The sequence below is a fragment of the Pelecanus crispus genome, chromosome 19, assembly GCF_030463565.1.
Source record: "Pelecanus crispus isolate bPelCri1 chromosome 19, bPelCri1.pri, whole genome shotgun sequence".
NCBI lineage: Eukaryota > Metazoa > Chordata > Aves > Pelecaniformes > Pelecanidae > Pelecanus > Pelecanus crispus.
In genome coordinates, this window is record NC_134661.1 from 1792733 (window position 1) to 1812106 (window position 19374).

Consider the following 19374-nt stretch of genomic DNA (forward strand, 5'->3'; position numbering starts at 1 on the left):
CCTCCCTGCCTCGCCTGTCCCCTCACAGACCACCTGTCCCTGCCAGGGCCGCCTGTTCCCTGCTCTCCCCTCCCTGTCCCCTCAGGGATCGCTTGTCCCCGCAAGGGCCGCCGGTCCCCTGCCCTCCCCGCCTGTCCCCTCAGGGATCACCTGGCCCTGCAAGGGCTGCCGGCCCCTGCCCTCCCCGCCTTGCCAGTCCCCTCAATGGCCGCCTGTCCCCTGCCCTCCCCGCCTGTCCCCTCAATGGCCGCCTGTCCCTGCAAGAGCCGCTGGCCCCTGCCCTCCCTGCCTTGCCTCGCCCTGCCAGGGCCGCCTGTCCCCTGCCCTCCCCTCATCACCTGTCCCCTGCAAGGGCCGCCTGTCCCCTCAATGGCCGCCTGTCCCTGCCCTCCCCTCCTCGCCGGCCCCTGCAAGGCCACCACCGCACCTCCCTTTGGACCCCGGCCAGGCAGCCGTCCCCGCTCCACCAGCGGACAAAGGGCAGAGGATCCGAAAGGGAGGGAAAGCAAACCACGGCTGTGTCTGGGGAATGTCAGAGCTCTGGTTTTTCTCAAAGCGACCCACGACCTCTCGTCAACCTCTGCTATCAGGCTGCGACCGGGCTCGCCATCCTCATCTAGCTCGTGAGCACCTCTAGGAAAACACCGGCGCAAAGAAGGGGGCCCGGAGAGCTTCGCTCAAGTTTCTCCACAGCTTTCTCATTCCCTGCAGAGAGCTAAAGCGCACCTTCACACCCCGAAAACTACAGAGGAACACCAAGCCCGATTCCATAAGGACTGCAGAGCTTAGGGGTGCGCCTGCACCATCGTTTCGGCGCAGGTCTCACTCACCGCTCACGCTGCAGATCCTCAAGTCCATGCTAAAAGGCTGTCTCAGCACATCCAAAAGGACGGCAGAGACCTTGAGCATGCTGGAATGCTTCGATGGAAGCGGGTCCAAACTTGCAGACTGGACACGGGCTGGGCCGCGCGCACGTGAGCCCCGTCGGCCCCGGGGCTCTGGGGACAGCAGAGACGCTTTGCGCCCGGGGTGTCCGCGCTGTTAATCTAATTACACTGCTAAAGAAGTTATGCCCCCTCCCGCTCTCAGCGGCTATTAAGCAGCACAGTTGGTGGCTGCATTGATCAGATCACTGAAAACAAACTCAATCAAAAATTCTCTGCTATTTAAAAAACAAAGCAAAACGACACGGATCATTGTACAGCGGCACAGTTTCCAGCCCAGCTCCAAAAAAACAACTGTATCAGCACACCACGCTCCAGAGCGGAAAGCCCAACGCGCCGTAACTTGACTTTACCACCAGCTACGGCATCCCTGCTCGGCCAGCACCCAGCCGCCGGGACAAAAGCCGAGAGGGTCGCAGAAAACTTCAGCCAAGCCTTCCAGCCTTTTTCTAGTGCCGGCGAAGCTGGTGGCGTTACCTGCGTTGATGGCATGCTTGAGGAATAAATACTGCTGCTGTTTTCTTTAACCACGCTGACCCCGAGCTCCTCAGTTCATGCGAGGGGGCGACGCAGTTTATCAATCTCAGTAATCGCTGTCACACACTTTAAAATGTGGGCTCACTAGACAAGCCGGACGACCTCGGGGTCAGAAGGATTAAAGAGGAATCCGCTTCTATTTATGCAGACATCTTGATGATCAGGAGGGTAAAACTCATTTCTTTTGGTGTTCACAGTTTCTCCACAAGCAAATGTGTTACTTTCAAAATCATTTGCTGACTCATATCTCCAAATAATGCTTGTTCTCCAGCTACTTATTATACTTGGTATTTATTACTGGAATCGTTTTGCTTGGACAACGATCAAACTATCACATTACTTTTTTCCTTAGCAGCCAAGCATGACTCCTAAATCCGGTTTTATAGGTGCTCATGTACAATTCTGAATACAAAACCTTCCGCCTGGTAGCAACTCGCCATTCCAGGAACGCTCTTCCTATCGAATCCATTGATAGAAGTTGGTAAAATCCCAACACAAATGGGGAATGAACGCAACAGAAGCAACGCTAGTCAAAATTTACCTGCAAAATGCATACGACAATTCACAGTAGCAAACCAGTATACAGGACTGCAGAGTAGTATCAGCTACTCCAAAACTGCCAGGATGTGTTATATGGTCCCTACATAATTTTTGGGGGGTTTATTTTTTAATGTAGGCCAGGCTTGGGCAGGCCGATTAACCACGTTGTGACAAACTGTGCCGGTTCGCGCAGTTTGCTGGTGCAGAGTTTCAAACCAGGGCCGGGGATCGCACAATCCTGGTTTTGGTAATCAGAGCAAGACTAGAACAGCTGCGTCACCAGTAATACAGAGCTCCCTTAACCTCAGATGTGGGTATTACCTTTGAAAATTGGTAATACCAATTACCAATGGCTCTGATGCTCAACGGTGCTTGAGGAGGTATTTTCCTACCCGGTGTACAATGGCACACCTTTCCCCCACCCGCACTTTGTTTCCTGTAAAGAAAAACACTGAACACTTGTTACGCCACTTACGTGTTCATCAGCTGGCAGAGGAGCAGAAGAGGTAGATAACGACCGTCTAGCATTTCAACACAGCTAACAAGCCCAGCATTTGAAATCACAGACAAAAAGGCTCCATCCACACGCTTGTCACAAATTCAGTCCTTGAAGCATTCTGAAGTTTAACCTATCCTCCGAAAGTTATTTCAGACAGAAGCACTGGGAAGGCAGAGTAACCTAAAAAAATGTTACTAATATACCCCGTAGCTTCTTCCATTTTCTGGTTTTGCAAATTTAACCACTGAAGGAAGCTTCAAGCCATTATTAGAAGTTAGGCAGCCAGTATTTTTCAGTGTTGCTTCTTACTGAGCTAGATTTATCCTGCAATCAAATACTCTCAAAACACAAAAAAAGAATCCCCCCAAAGAAACAACACCCCCCCCCCCTTTTTTTTTTAAAAAAAAGAGGGTTTGGGGAGAAACAAAGGTTATAGATGAAAGCAGAGTGGGAGATTAAAAAAAAACCCTCAAGGGAACAGCACACCATGCAATAGACTGCCAGGGGATAACCTCAAAATGATTTGATCTGATTCACAGCGCTCACAGACACCAGGTTCACCGTAAAGGCATCTCATGTCACGGAGTACCTGGACAATCACGTGGTGACTTGCTCTGTTGGTGGACATAGCCATGGTCTGCCATGGCTGTCCAGGTTTGCAAGAAAAATATTCCAAATATTCCATTTACAAAGGTAAAAACCCAGTTAGGAATGATGTAATACGTAGCCAAGCGGATAACAGAGGACTTTCACTTGCCTTTCCTTTAGCAAAAGCAAGTTCCCATGAGAACAAGTCAAAGAATTTGATGCAAGCTTCCCACTGCAGTTACAGGATTAAACGCCGAAGAAGAATGAGCTCGGCACTGACACAAGCTCTTAAATGAAATCCGGCAGATGAAACTTCAGATCAGCAAAGTCTTCTGAATTAATCACAGACAGAGGCTGATTCATGAGCTAGCGAAGCAAGTCCTAAAGGCCAGAGTAATGTTATAATCTGCAGTTCGCAGCAGTTAAATTCACTACCAGGGAGAGAGGAAGAAAAGGAGGGAGGACAGAGAGAGATGGAGAGACAGAGAGGGGCAGAGGAGCAGTCTTGCCTCGGCTGCCTGCGTGGGATTTCTGGTGGAAACATGCCGCCGATCTTCTCCGAGCAGCGGACAACACGGCATTTCTACGTGTTCACTTAAGGACCCTCCCAAACATACACCACAGCTGTGCCCAAACTAAGACCTTCTGAGAAAGCCAAACACGCATTATGGATCTGCCAGCATCCATTCTCCAGCTCCACTCACTTTTAACATTAATTTATCGTTTCACACAGACACTTTCTTGCCAATGTAGCAACATCACCGATCCCTACGGGCATCGGAGCGACAGCCAGATGGAGTCAGAGCCCAAGCACCGCTCCTTTGCATAGAGAGGTGATGGTGGAGCTGCTCAGCCTCTGTGACCCTACCAGGACCAGGTTTTAATTGGAGATTTGAGATAGGCACGGGCATGACCCTTGATAAATCCATATGCCAGTGCAAGGAGAGATCAGAGCTATGTGCTATCATCTAAGGTTCAAGCTGCCTGAACATATTTCTAAGCCACAACGTGGCTCCCACACTAATTTACAGAATTAGTCAGGAGAAAAGAAGACGAAAAGCAGAGCAGAACAAACTACCTTTTCCCATGATTTCAAAGCTCTTAGCATAACTGCGGAGTTTTGCTCAAGCCAACTATTATTAGAGTCAAGTCCCATTTTGACAGAGCTTGTGAGAAAGGAAAAAATATCTAGTTTAAAAATAACAAAGCCCCCCAACCTGAACTAAGTGGAGAGCAGGCAGAGTGAGAAAACAGCACAGAACATGTGAAAAGAAAGCTGGCCTTATTAATAGTACATGGGTGCCTCCAACACCCCTGCACTCAGCCAGGTTTTACCACTTTACTTCACAAGCAGTCATCCTATTTCGGTGGATTCTACCTCTCCAAAAAAGTTAAGCATGCCAGCCCCAAACGCCGTGAATGTTTCCGTAACAGAAACACTAATACATCTCTTTCTTCCCTACACAGTACACAGATCTATGTAATTATTTCTGATGTGTACAGACTGCGTGCAGATCCGTACACCACGCTTGTTCGTTCTCTTTTCCAATTAAAATTCCCCGGGAAACATGGCCAAGACTTGCCACAAAATTACCTGTCGAAATGCAGGAAGCCTGAAGCTACTGTCTATGGGTTCAACTTCTTCAGAAAGCCTCAGAGGCTATGAGCGACCACGCACAAGGAAGAAATTGCACTACAGGGAACAGAGAAATTAATCTGTCTCTTCCTTCTACCTGTGTTTCAGGCATTTCCCTGTGACTTCAGGAGACTGGAGGCTGATTTCCAGCGCTGTAATGACACCGGCAGTGCCTCCCAGTGGAGATGCAGGATGTGCTGACAGAAGATGCTTCTCAGCTGGCAGGGCTCTGCTACTCCCCTTGACAGAGCCGAAGCTGACAAAAGGGCTCTTCTGCCAGGACAGCTGTGCCTACACCCCGACTGGGTGTTTAAGGTGCTTTTGTTGGGTTTAGGGTTTTGGTATTTTTTTTGGCAGGTAAGCTGTGTCAGCTCTGGGTGCGATCTTTTTCATACTTACAGCAGACTCAGCTACGCCAGGAAAAACATTAATACCAATTAGAAGGTCTAGAAGGGCAACAAAGCTGGGACAGGGTCTTATGAGGAGCGGCTGAGGGAGCTGGGGGTGTTCAGCCTGGAGAAGAGGAGGCTGAGGGGAGACCTCATCGCTCTGCAGCTCCTGGCAGGAGGGGGCAGGGAGGGGGGTGTTGGGCTCTTCTCCCAAGTAACAAGAGATAAGATGAGAGGAAATGGGCTCAAGCTGCACCAGGGGAGGTTTAGATTGGATATTAGTTAAAATTTCTTCTCGGAAAGGGTGGTCAGGCATTGGAACAGGCTGCCCAGAGAGGTGGGGGAGTCCCCATCCCTGGAGGGGTTCAAACAACGGGCAGAGGTGGCACTTGGGGACATGGTTTAGTGGGCATGGGGGTGCTGGGTTGATGGTTGGACTGATGATCTTAGAGGTCCTTTCCAACCTTAATGATTCCTAGTTTTACTTTCATTATAAATAATCCAGCCACCAAGGCAGGAAACATGAAATTGCTACTCTGCCCTTAATTGGTTCAGTGAAGGACTTGGCAGTGTGAGGTTAATGGTTGGACTGGATGATCTGAAAGGTCTTTTCCAACCTAAATGATTCGATGATTCCATGATTCTAAATCTGGCCTGAGCTTGGAGACAAGAGGCCTGGTTCACTGATGCCCTGCACCGTTACTGATCCTGTACAAAGGAGCCAAAAGGTCACCAGAGCAATCACCTTTTCCACTCAGTTTGCACTTGTGCAAGTGATTACACAGGGGCCAAGGCAACGCTCATGTGCAATAACTTATCCCTCTAAACTACTTGCTTTGCACACCTGAGATTTGTTTCTGAAATTACAAAGGCTCCCCTTCTTGGGGGTTGGGAGGGCTTAGACAAGCAGGTCTTGTAACAGATTAGAAAACTCTCTTTTTACTTCAGCTAAAAAAGAAAAAAGAAAAGATATAAACGAAACAGCAGAACCAAACTGCATCCTTCTCCTCACCCCGGGTCCCTAGAGCCCGCAGACGCCCTTTTGGTTTAGTCCAGACTTCTCTCCCGGTCCTCCCCCAAACCACAGAGCCTCCTGCCCTGTCAAGCTCCCTCCGCTTCTGACCCTGCCTCCCCCGGACCCTTCAGACACAGCAGTAATACCCAAATCCCTTCTCTTCTGCAGGGAAAACTCCATGCTTTCAAATCCGGGCCTCTTGAAGAAATCGTCAACCAATTTACTCACAAATACCTGACACCCATGAAAACGCGTTTCCATGGAACCTAGGAAATGTTACAAAAATATGCGTTGGTTCAGACTGCAAATACTGCATCCGCTACAAACATTACCTAAAACTCCATAGAGTCTGTGGGTAAGAAACACAACTGTGGGTGCTTAAAAAATACTGCCGAAATGCACGCTCGGTTCTTCCTCCTGCTGTCAGAAAACATCTGCACTGTTAAAGGATTAAAGGATTAAGAAGGAAGAAAAAAATACATTGACTTCCTAATGCTATGTATGCTTAGGAACTCATGTGAAATACTCAAAATTCTTGCTCGTCTCTCACTTATGAACTAGCCAAGATTTACAGATTTCATTTAGGTGGACAGGAAAAGTATTTCAGATTTGCCACTGAAGGCTAAATTCAAAAGCAAGTTACATATAAAAATATGTTCTCATAGTCAGAGGTTCATTGCAGTGTGCAGAAAATGTATTTGACACTTTTTAACTTTGAGGACTTTTTTTTACACTCCATGTAAATCCACTGCTTGTCCCAGTTTGGTAGAGGACTCCCAAAACTGCTATTCATTGGCATCTGCATCCGTATCTACCTGCAAATCTCTTGCAGCTTCCTAAAATGGTTGGACTGGATGATCTTAAAGGTCTTTTCCAACCTAAACAATTCTATGATTCTATAAAATGATAGGAAGGGAGCAACCTCAGTAATCCTCAGGTGGCTTTTCATGCAGCTCTAGAGGAAAACATACCAAAACCTTGCCCCCTTGCAAAAGGGATATGGGGCTTTTAGATCGTTCACAGCTTCGGCTGTACAAATCGCACTGGGAATGCTGTCTGGGGAAAGCGTTGGAGCAGCAGACCCCGATACAGAGGCCTGCCTGGTTCCTTCTCCCAAACTACTGCTGAAAAAGCAAAACAAAACACAGCCTGATGACGCTTGGCTTGCTGAAGCAAAATTTGACTTTAGCCAAATTCTCTCCCCCAGACAGGGTTGAAGAGTGACTCTTCAGTACCTGGGGCAGGACACACGTGGCTGCTGTTGGGATGCCCATGCATACTTGGCCAATGAACACAGAATCTAGAATTCCCGGTTTCTCCCAGTATCTCTTCCTAGCACACAGGCTCTAGGGAGCTGTTCTCTCAAACTCATACTTTCCGGCAGAATCACAGCTTTTATGGTGCGACTTTCATAGGAGACCAGATGAATCCTGTATATAGCAGCGTTTCCACAGATCAGCCCACAGTTCTCGTCCCTTTCTATTTCTGCCAAAAAATGGGAAGGAAAAAAAAGAAGGGGGAAGAATCGCTTGAAACAAGGGAGGGAGAGCAAAGAGAAAGGAAGACTCCAAGGGAATGAAAAACTAACAGGAAAAGGCTGCTGCAGTTTTGATTTGTACTTCAATTCTGTACACAAATTTAAAGACCTAAAAAGACTAACCACTGCAATAGCACATCTTATAGCTGTGCGCAGTCCTGGGCAGTCACGGCAATAAATCCCTTTCTCCTAAAAACAGGTAATTACTGGAGCAATTCAGATGAAATAAGCACTTTATCAGAATTCACTGCACTGAAAGCAAGCAATGCAACATAATTATGGGAGACTAAGTTTGGCATTCCTAATGTATCCAAGATGCAAACTACCAGCAAAATAATACTGCTAAAAAAAAGCTTTTTTTTTTTTTTAAGGAAGCATACAACACTTATTACAGGAGTAAAATAAATCCTTAAAGCCTAGTTAAAAAAATCAATCTGCCTTTGGTGACTTTAGAAGGTAACAATGGAAATACAGACAAGGATTTCAGCAGAGGCAGAGCTTTACACACAGGCAACCACAAGAAGATTTGCAATCAGATGAAATACAATTAGAAAAGATGCCTGCCACTTACCAAGCGCTTCAAATCACTGAATTGCACAAACATTAGCCTGCTTTATAAAGTGAAACATAACACCAGCGTTGTGGACAGCAGGACCCAAGTGAGCTCCGACTGGCTGTATTTATTGCATCACTTCAATATCAAACACCCATTAACCTATTCATTTTACCTGAAGAATAGTTTGGGATGAGCTCTGTGAAAGGTACAGTTACCCTGCAAATTCACTTCAACCTCAGCGCAAAGGGACGAGATGAAACAGAGGGACACAAGAGGACAACATGTTGCCTGAACACTTTGCAAGAAATACCGCACGTTGCCTGCCTTCCTGTAAAGCCCTGACCTAGCCTGCTGGAAAACAAAACTCACACGGTTTGCTACTTAGTCTCTCCTAAAATTCCACTTAACATTTTCTTTCAAAGCACTTAGGAGCTCCAGGAAAACAAAAGTCCAGATCTGATTAACAAAACAAAAAAATCGAAGCGTCCGTTATCAAATACCGCTCAATAACTGAGGATCAAACTGTTTAAGTACAGAAAATGTACCAGAGACATATCTCAGTTCCTTAGTTCCCCTGGAACACTTTAATTTTACCTAATGTTAGTTCTGAAAAGCTATAGCGACGTTGTCATGACAATGACAACACAACACAGTTGTTTTCTGCTATCACTGTGCAACTGGGTACACATTAGGGTCATTTACGTTGCCATAAAACTATAGTATTTAACCACATTTCTGTTCTCTCTTATTCAGGCAAGTTCTTTCCTCCAGAACATGGTCAGATAGGGTTTGGCACACTCTTTGGATATATCTTTCTGAGGCACAAATTGTAAGGCTGGGAAAAGAAGAACACTTTATATTTAGAAATTCAGCAGTTGGGGAGAAAAAAAAAAAAGACGCTAATTTATGATACACAGACTAATAGCCACGTAGCCACTTACACTGCAGAGCATTCGCACTGCAAGACCCAGCCTTGTTAAGCCGTGCTCTCGAGATTCCGACTCACTGACTTGAATGAAATCACTTGCAGAAAATCTGCCTGCGAGAAGGCGGATTCGTAGAATCAGGCGTTGGCTTTTCTAGCCAACGGATATTAATATAAATAAAATTAATAACAGACTATTTCAACTACATCTAGCTTCTGTAACCAAACCTAGGGTGTTAGTAAATGGTTATTGCTATCACGTACAGTGTTAGACTTGGTTAGGACACTGAGAGACTAATTGTACATAACGGGCTCTACCTGAGCTCAGCTGGGACTGGTTCAGAGCCTCTGTAACATACGCAGAACCAGGCTTTACACTATCCAGCTCCAAATCTGCACGTAATTAAGGTCAGGTGGGAAGAGGGCAGAGGGACAGACGGAAGGCAAGAGAAAGGACAAGGTTAAAACATCTCCTGGAACAAACTGCAGGAGACTAACAATTTAATTTGCAGAGACAGCAATTAGAGAAACAGTGCTAGAGAAATCCAGATTTCAGTGTTACGCGTTCTAAGGTGTTGCTTCTCTGGTGTGCTCTAGACCTGAAGTATTCTTAACTAGCAATGCCTGTGTGCAAAAAGAAGTCTGAGTGAGTGATACGCCAAGCTGACAGGATGAACAGCAAAAAAGATGAGGTGAGATGAAATAAGCTGAGTAAACACCCGAATCCCAAGAAAACTTGAGCTGCTGAGGATGAAGGTGGGTGCTACTGGTACCTGAACAACTGGGCTTAAAGCTGGCTCAGGTGTGACCACAGCGTATGCAGTCTAATTCCCAATTCCAGTGCAAACACGCACATTATGTGCACATATCACCGTAAACAGAGTTTTCACTGTAAAAAGAGTTTAAAAAAATTACATGAAGTAGATCTCCATTTAGGTTGGCAAATGCCTAGTGATTTTAAGCATAGCTGCAGTTTGTCTTTGGTATGGCTGGGAGACTAAAGATTTAGAGCTCATTTTCAGAGGCACTCTGCCCCAGTTTCAAAAGCATATTTCAGCCCTTGCCTCCCTATTCAGATCTCGGCTCATTTTATCTGGGGAAGCTGAGGGCCAAACCAGAACTTTAGTGCCTAAAAACTGCATCACGAGCCCAGAAAGTAACTTCCCCCTAACACCAGCAAAGTCTGAACAGGACCTCAAAGCTTCCGTACTTCAAAAAAATGCATCAAGTATCTTCCTAACAGAAGACGTGCAACCATGATCTTTGGTACACAGAAATATTATAAACAAGAACCACCAGTGCAGACCACAGAGGAGTGCTCAGGCATGTGAGGGATGTGGCACATGATTTCTCTAGCGGTGCTCTGCGCGCAGCGATAGCCAAGTTTCTAGTCTCTGTTGCAATTACATGACTCACAAAGGGACAAGGCTGTCAAAAGAAATTAATTTCACATGAAAAACAAGCAGAACCACTTAGTAAGCCTTATACCTTTGAGCAGAAATATTATAGCTGCTCTGGTGTTGAACATTTCCTTCTCACATGCAGCTTAAAAAGGAGAGCGGCTCCCAGTGCTAACCTTCCCGGTTGCATTAAGTAACCAGAAATCTGGCCGTTCTTTGTATTCATGTTAAAAAGGGCAAAAAGCCCAACCCGGCCTTTATTATCTGAAGTTAACTGCTACTGACCCTTAGCAGGAGTGGCATCTGTGAAGGGCTCGTGGATTCAAGGAACTTGACTATAAAAGAGGAAAAAGCTAAGAAAAATCTTTTCTCCATACCTGTATGTCCAAAGGAAACTCTTTGGATCTTAGGAGCATTCACTATTCTGACTCCTCCCAAATTTTTGGCAGGTTATTTATTTATCAGTGGCTATCGCCAGTCATAGCAATAAATTTTGCCCTCATTCTTAAAAACTCTACCCCAGTTTAAATATTCCCTGGCTCTTGCTGTTGGTTCGGATGTGTGCAGTGGAAGAAGCCCCAGCACACGCACTCTCCGTCATCGTATCTGAAACACAAACCCTGTTCTCCCCTTCCTCTCTGAAGTCTCTACCTTTCTGGCTGGAGAGCATTTGATAACGTTGGCACACGCTCAGGAAGGTGCTCAGAAAGCTGAGTCTTCACACCAGAAATAGGAAGTTTGCTGTCAAATAACATTCTTCTCCTGGAGGAAGTATCGTGAATAGGAACCACACGCTTGTTCCCCACGTAACAAGGGTATCAGCACAGTCTCTATGCCAACAGGCTGGAAGTGTGTACGTGCATGGGGAAAGCATATATACACGTGTGTGTATATATATACACACACATATTATATATTTTGTTATATATATATCTATCTACACTACTTGCATATCCAGTTTTAAGACTGATCTGTGAATGCCAAACAACATCCCAGGGGGGAGTCGATATGTGTAAATGAGACCTTTACTGTAAAAAATGTTAAATCTATGGAAACAGTCTCCAATTTTACCGACACTAGGTTATTGCTATGAGGTTTAGATTAGCACTAGGAGGATCTAAAAAAGACCATGGCAACACGAGGCAGGACTCTCTGGATAAGTACGCCGCTCCCACATAACTTGACAGCTTCACTTTGGGCACTGGGAGATGCTAAGCACAAACAGCATTTTCTGATCTCCAAAACAAAAAGGAATCTTTGCTTCTGAAGATTTTCAAGTTCTAACAAACTTTCAGGGCCATGTTTAATTCCTCTCCATCACCCATTTTTAACTTCTCTTCCTTTCAAACTGACATTTGTATTTGGTTGCCTGGCACTTAATTTCTTTCAGTTATGGTTTTATTGATTCAAAATTATTCTATCATCTCCCACAGAAAAGAGTTAGAATCAGGTTCTTTGTTTCCCTGCTGTGGTGTTTATGTCCAAAGAGCTTTTAAAAAGGCACCTTAGACTAAAGGTTTGTTTTGGTTTCCCTGAAATTCCTTCAAAGCATCAGTGCTACTGACTTGCATGTCATGACAAGAAAAAAAAAAAAAAGAGAGACACGGAGAGAGACAGGGAGAGAAAGAGTGAAAGAAGTAAAAAGGAATAAATGAAAACGTACAAGGGGGGAAGTAGCTCCAGGACGCTGGACGGGCTCCGTGGGCAGGGGAGACTGGGAAGGTATAATTAAAAAAAGAAAACAAACAAACAAAAAAAAGTTGGTTAAAACATGCACCCATTGAAAATGGGTTCATTTCATACAAAGCTCAGCTAGGCTATGCACAGCGCAAAATACGACCACAGACCCAATCCTTCAAGTTGTTTGGTGCTTTATTCCCTAACCACTTTGGAAATCCATTAGGATCCAAGAATTCCCCACCCAGTGTGTCCCAGCTCCGCAAAACCCCAAACATTTCGCATGTTTGAACTTTTAGCACAAGGCCCATCCCTGCTGAGCAACACAGCAAAGCATAGGATTTGTTTGCATTACTTCCAATGTCTGCTAAGCATGTGTTTATGGTTAAGCCCATGTTTAAGTACTTTGTTGAGTCAGAAAGAGGGCTGTAAGATGTAACACTTCGTTGTCTAGATGGACAATGCCAACCACTTACAAAAGAAAACAACCCCCAGATTTGTAAATTTACATTTTGCGTAATTCGGTTGCTTACACATGTAGCTTTCCTCCATTTGTAATGCTGCTAAAGCGGACAACTGCTTTATCTTATTTTTCATTCTATGCAAAAAGACCAAAAAAAAAAAAAATTGTCTCAGAGCCATCTTTTCCTACTGACAAAAGGAGTTCTTCCTGTAAATCGTTAATTGCAGAGCAGGCAGAGACTTAGCTCTTGCTGCCTCAGCCCCAAGTGTGAGCTTTTTTTGTTTTGGATGGAAGAGAGAAAACACAAAGTCCTGGAAATAACCTCCCCACAGATCAGACCAGCTCAGATCTGGGGTTTAAGCAAGTTGGCGTTGTCTTGCTGAAGTCCCCATTTGAACCCCCAGCCCACGAGGCTGAATCACGGTGGCTTTCCGAGCCCTGGAGAAATATCTGCAGCACGTTTCAAAGACGTGTGCAAGTCTCCTTCAGAAGTCATTTTTACACTCACATTGCTGACCTTTCAGCCTGAAACCTTTGTCCGCTCACGGCTCTGCCTGAGCTCCAGAGCTCCGAGAACACGATTTCTTGAAGGATTGGTCCTTAGGTCTGTCAATACTGAAAGCCCATTTTTTGTCTTCTCCATCAAGAACTGTACTTGGCGGCCCTGGGCACGTTAGTATGTTTATTCCCTGTCTGCTTCCACGCTGGAAACGGATACCTGTCTTGGCTCAATAAATTTTCATTTAATTTAGCTTTAATGAGACAGTTGCATGTTGAACGCCAAACAACTGGTTTGTTTACAGAAGATTAACGAGACTGGTACTAATTACTTACATTTTATCTTTCCATATTTTCCTTATAAAAACACAAATTAAGAAATTATGCACTCCTCAGTGTCAAATGGCTGCTCAACCCAGGCACCTGCAGGATTTAAGTTCTGTTTGCACCTTGTTCTTCCTGATTTTATTTTTAGTTATTAAAAAAAAAACCCAAACAAAAACCACAATCTTTTTTGTCCAGGGATTAGCAACCAGCCTGTTTCAAACCAGGCATGACCTCTTAAGAGTGCTACGATTGCAACAGCTCTAACACAATGAATGTAACTTTGTTTGCATTTTTGCAGTTAAAATTAATTCATTCGGGGCTGTTCCAGAGTCTTCAGGAGGTCAGAACAGTCTGTTGCCTGATCCAGACCTAAATTTCAATCCTCCTGAAGTTCAGTGGATTATCTGTATTTGGCGTGTGGACCCAGATTAATCTGTTATTTATGCTTAAAAAGAAATTACTCATTTACAACAGCTTGTAATACTAACAAGTACCCTTTAATGTGTCCTTAGTTGCATATCATAAGAGTACGTTTACCTGTTAAATCTAAATTAAATGAATGGACGTGACAGGAATTTGAAAAATCCTCCATGGAGTTGGGCAGAGCTGCTGGGGTTGTTCATTCTTTTCTCCTAAGCAAGACTGAGGATCTGGTGAGAATGACCCCCAAAGTTTTAAAAATGCTCATTGTTTTGAAAAAAGCAAAGGGAAACATTACCTTCTTATCCCCCATTTCTTCACTTAAGCTCTAACTGTCCCACTGCAAACTGCATCTTTATTCTGAAACCAGATGCTCCCCAGCAGCAACCATGTTTAGAAACCTTCAAACAAATCACCATGCCAAGGCACGCTGCAGTAAGGATTTGGTGCACAGCGAGGTGCTGCTTGTTAGCAAAAGACGTGAAACAAATCGCATGTACGAGGTGAAGCGCGATACGTGATCTTAAATATTGTTAAACTACAAATATCCAGCATTATGAGAAAGAACGGACTGAAACAGATAGCTGAGACGCTGCTGTTAGCTATGCCAAAATGATGAGCGGGGACAAAATGAACACACACACATCTCAGAAAAGACCAACCAGAGATGAACAGAAGTGAACGAGAAGAGTAAACACAGCCACAATCTACAGGCAATTCCCAAATGGTCACTTAGAAGGAAAAAACAAAATGCTATTAACTTTTTTCTTCTAAGCAGCACAATGAATATTTAAAAGATGTGCTTCTCACCAAATAACTGAAAATTCAAATGCGACCCTTTGTCTCTTTAAAAATCTTTATAAATACGAGCTGATTCCTTATTCTTTAATCATAGAATCATAGAATGCTTTGGGTTGGAAGGGACCTTGAGAGATCATCTAGCCCAACCCCCCTGCAGTGAGCAGGGATTGAACCCATCTATTCTAGTACTGAATTTCAGCTAAATTGTCAGTAAATGGCATTAGCTACGGAATATTAGACACCGATTCAATATAATAATTTAGGCTAAGAATTTATCATTAGAGTATTGTATCTGAGTAAGAATACAGGAAGAATTTTGAAAACAGGCAAGTGCTCTAGAAAGCTGGGATTTGGTGAGCCCACACTACCTTCCTGGACCTTTACAGTGGTTTTTACATGAACAGAAACAGTCAGGATATCAGTTTGCATCCCACCTGAAAAAAAAGCATTTTCTCGCAGCACTGAACACAAAAAAAACGGGGCCCTGGCTTAGTGCAATACTGAAGGGAAACTACCACTCAACAGGTCACTTCCAAGACCTCCTGAGCCCCCTTCTTCTCCTTGTAGGACCTTCTCATGCGAACAGAGTTTGAAGAAGGAGAAGCCTGAATGATTTTTTGTTAAGCGATAATGAAACGGACTTTAATTTTCAGGGGATCGCTTGTGTGTGCGTCCACGCACACATATACACACAGCTCTCCCCTAGCAGTATTTTGGGATACGACAGCTTTGACAATCCAAACTTCACTGTCAAATATATTTCAGAGGCGACTCAAGGCAAAACCAAACCAATATGCTTTTGTATTACTTTGAATTGTTAGAATTGAATAAAATGGACAGTTTGCCTGTATACCATTTTCCTTCATTTATCTCAGGCACTGGCTGCATTATTACCGGCGTAAGCGTGTACTTCCACAGTCGAAGAAAATATTGTTTCTAAAAGCAGAGTTTGCACTTAAACCCCAAGCCTCCTCTCCCATTCCCCGTGTTTCAGTTTCATTTGAACTTCAGTCATTATTTGTACTGCATTACAGACCATTGCAATATTTTATGGTTCTATTAAAATGGTGTCCCCATCACTTCTGCAAACAAAAACCTCTAATTATAAATAATAATAAAAAGGCAGGGCAGGAAGGTCTCTGCTTTCCATCTGCTTTTCATTAGATTACTCAACCCAGCCAAATCTACGGACAATTAAACAACGCAAGTTCTATGTTTGTAAATTCCTTCATGGCAAAGAGCTTTACGCTGCAGATACAGAATGTCCTAGATGCTCTACACATCATACTTTGATTAAAGAAAATAAAGTTTCCATGTCGATAAGTATGTCTTATCAAGCCCAAATCTAAAACTTCACATTTATTCTAGATGAAATACCCTGCTAATGTCGAGTAAGGACAAGAGCTCAAAGTGTTCCTTTTAGAAAAGTCTTTATGCCTTGGGAAAAGCCAATCTGATGTTTGAAATATAGGTAAAGGGAGGAAATAAATCGATGGGGATATTTAAGTGTATGAGAAATACCCGATATTTTTAAGCCACAGATGAGAACGCACTAAATGCACGGAATATGGGTGAGGAAAATGCAAGCTCTTCTGCATTATCCCGACAATGCAATTCCTAGCGAGGCTGTGGAGGAACCACTTGGAAAGATCCAATTTCACATTTCGCAGCAGTGCTACTTAAGCCGCTCGGGGTGCTCCAACTCATTTCTGCCCTGGTGCCACCTCGCTGGACTGTGCTGACAAGGCATTCGGCTCGTGCAGCTGTGTGGTAACCCAGCCCAGGAAACTGAAACTCCTTCCTCCCCCTTCACCTTCTCACCCCTTCTGTATTTCTCACATCATTTTTCCCTCCAGGCAGACAGGTTCCTTGAGTTCTCCAACACCACGTTCAACATGCCTTAGCTACGGGAACCTCCTCCCTGACTCCTAGCTCCCTCCAAGTCACAGCAACCGAGGAAGAGTCTTCCAGGCTTCTGCCTCCACCGTACAAGTACCGTTACTTCCCAAGGTGGAAAAAATAGAAAGCATAATGCTACACAGAAATGGCATCATAAATTCTGTGTGCAAAGGAAGGGCAGGGAAGGACTACAGAAACAGCTGCAACATTCGTTCCAGCAATCCTTACGTCTGAAAGCTCGTTAGTGTTCTTCTGGAGTAGCCTTTTGCCTTTTATTGTACGCATAGAACAACTATCAGGGAAGGTCAACAGGGACAGCCTCATGGCTTGGCAGTATCTTTCAACTTATTACTTCTAACAGGACTTGGGCTTTTGGTATCAACTTTATAAAAACATTTCCCAGGATTGAAAGAGGAAATCCACCCCCTAGTGTGTTGTTAAAGCCAAATAGAATCTATTAATCTATGCTGCTTCATTATCTCTCATTAAAGCATAGCAAGAAACTACTCGCGAGCAGCTCATGACATTTAATTGCCTGAGCCACATTTAATAATAAACACTTGCTTATGATTGTATCTATCAGCCTGGCCTGTATTTAGATTTCAAGTTGCCCTTGTCTACATGCTTTAGCTGACAGAGTACGGAGAAGTGACTGATCACAGTATTTAGAGATCAACTTCAAACAACAAAAGGCAGATACCGGATTTACGGAATGACCACCTGCTGCAGCGCTTTGAATTGCTCCTGATCTCTGTGACACCGACTCTAGCAAATACATTTGCATGTTCCCAGGGATAACAAAGGCTGGAGATACCAATGGCTGAGAAAACTATTGCCCTAAACTGACAGCTCTTTGAAGCACGCAGATTAATGCGGTGCACGGATAGCTTAGGGTGTTCATGACTTTTTACCACTGAACCAAAAGTTCCAAGCTGTAACACAAGATCTGATAAAACGCATTTCCCTTGGTAAAAGTCAAACTTTTGAATCACATCTATTTATTCTAAACTATTGAGTCAGCAATCTTAGAAGATAAGGAACATCATTAAAATAGAGAAAATAGATGAAAAGAACACCAGTTAACCAGCTTTCCAGCTCAACTTGCTGGCTGCATAATGTTTTAAGAAAGCAATTTCAAACTGCTTCTCTTGATACAAAAGATACACAGATATATCTTTATATATATGAATATATAGATATTTTCTTAAAAAAATTGGAAGAATAAAACCAAAGGTTCAGCACCAGTAAATTCTGCAGAGATCTCAGTTATGCGAGCACAGCTAACTGCAATCACTTCCAGCGTATACTAGAATGACAGTAGCATCAGATCCAATTTCTATTGGATCTATTTCTATTCTATCTATCCAATTTCTATCCTATTTCTATCAGATCTCATTTTCTCTTTATTTTTCCTTTCATCAGCTGAGCTTGGTATTAATTTGCCTGCGTTTCATACAATACACAACTGTGCAGAAGGCAGTAGGAGATGGAGTAGATGCTTCTACCCAGAGCAGAAGCATTTAGGATTCCAAGTTCTGTTATATCCGACTTTCTCCATCAATCCCAAACAGAAAGAAGCTTCCAGTACCTAATTAATCTATTCCATCTAAGTCAGCATAAATATTTTTGGGTCGCCTGTATGTTCTCTATGAAAAAAACTTGACATACAACACACTCTGGACACCAAGAGCTGGGATGGTGCATGGAATCACTACTTACAGATAGCTGAAGGAATCTTAAATTCTTACAAGCTTCAAATCTTTCAAATCATGCAGGAGACGGACATTGATACTAGCTTACAAAACACCGCAGACGAAAGACATTCAACAGTGGCAACTATTCAGAGAGAGGTAATGTGCGGATGAGCAACACACAGAAAGGATACCGTGGTATGCATAAAGGATGATCGACACAGAGTATAACATGATACATATAAAGGAGATATTAAACATGGAACACCAAAAGGATAACTCCATTTTATTTCACTGCATCATAAAACTTAATACACATACCTGGTTTTGGCACAGAATTGGTCACGGACTGAGGAACTTTGTCGTTAATTAGTTCAACACACTCACTAGGGAAAAATCCAACCTGTAGTAAAAACAGAGAGAGAGGCAGAATGTTGAATGTAGCGTTTTTAAGATCTGAACTGTTAAACCAGAAATTGTTAAACATTTTCCTCGAACTCTGCTTGCCTGATGCTCCATAACATTATCCAACCTAAAATGACCAGCGTTAAGAGTAGTAATCTTTCAAAAATAATGCAGCCAAAAATTCCACAAACCAAATAATTAGTTCTGTAAAACACAGTGGTTAAGTCTGTTTTCTAAGCTTGGTACGCAGGACAGAGATACTCAGCTTGCAACAGAGAGGGGAGAGGACAAGTGTGCTACACACCCTTAAATCTCAAGTGGAACTCGAGAGAGAGACAGAAAGAGTTTAGCTGGGTTTCCTGCACCTGGCCGCATGTATATATCATGAAATTTAATGGAGAGAGCAAGATGTTTTAGCTCTTAGCATCTCAATTATCTGCACTCAAACCTCACCAACCCTTGACCTTTTTTCACTGTCAAAGTACTATATACACAAGCACTTTAACATTTTATTCCTTTAGGAAACTGAAATCCAATATGGGTCTCTATATTTGCATGTCTGTATAGTCCCACTACAGAAAAATGCATATTCTCGCATGAGAGAAGTTAGAAGACACTTTGAATGCA

General features: G+C 43.7%; 1 protein-coding gene across 1 annotated transcript in view; it reads right to left on the reverse strand.

Annotated features, from left to right (window-relative positions):
* The window catches only part of ARHGAP32 (Rho GTPase activating protein 32), a 157042-nt gene that overhangs the window by 46936 nt on the left and 90732 nt on the right, over positions 1-19374 (reverse strand). Inside the window, 3 exon segments of the mRNA XM_075723289.1 lie at positions 9485-9559; positions 12230-12280; positions 18664-18745. Coding sequence (XP_075579404.1) covers positions 9485-9559; positions 12230-12280; positions 18664-18745 — 208 coding nt within the window.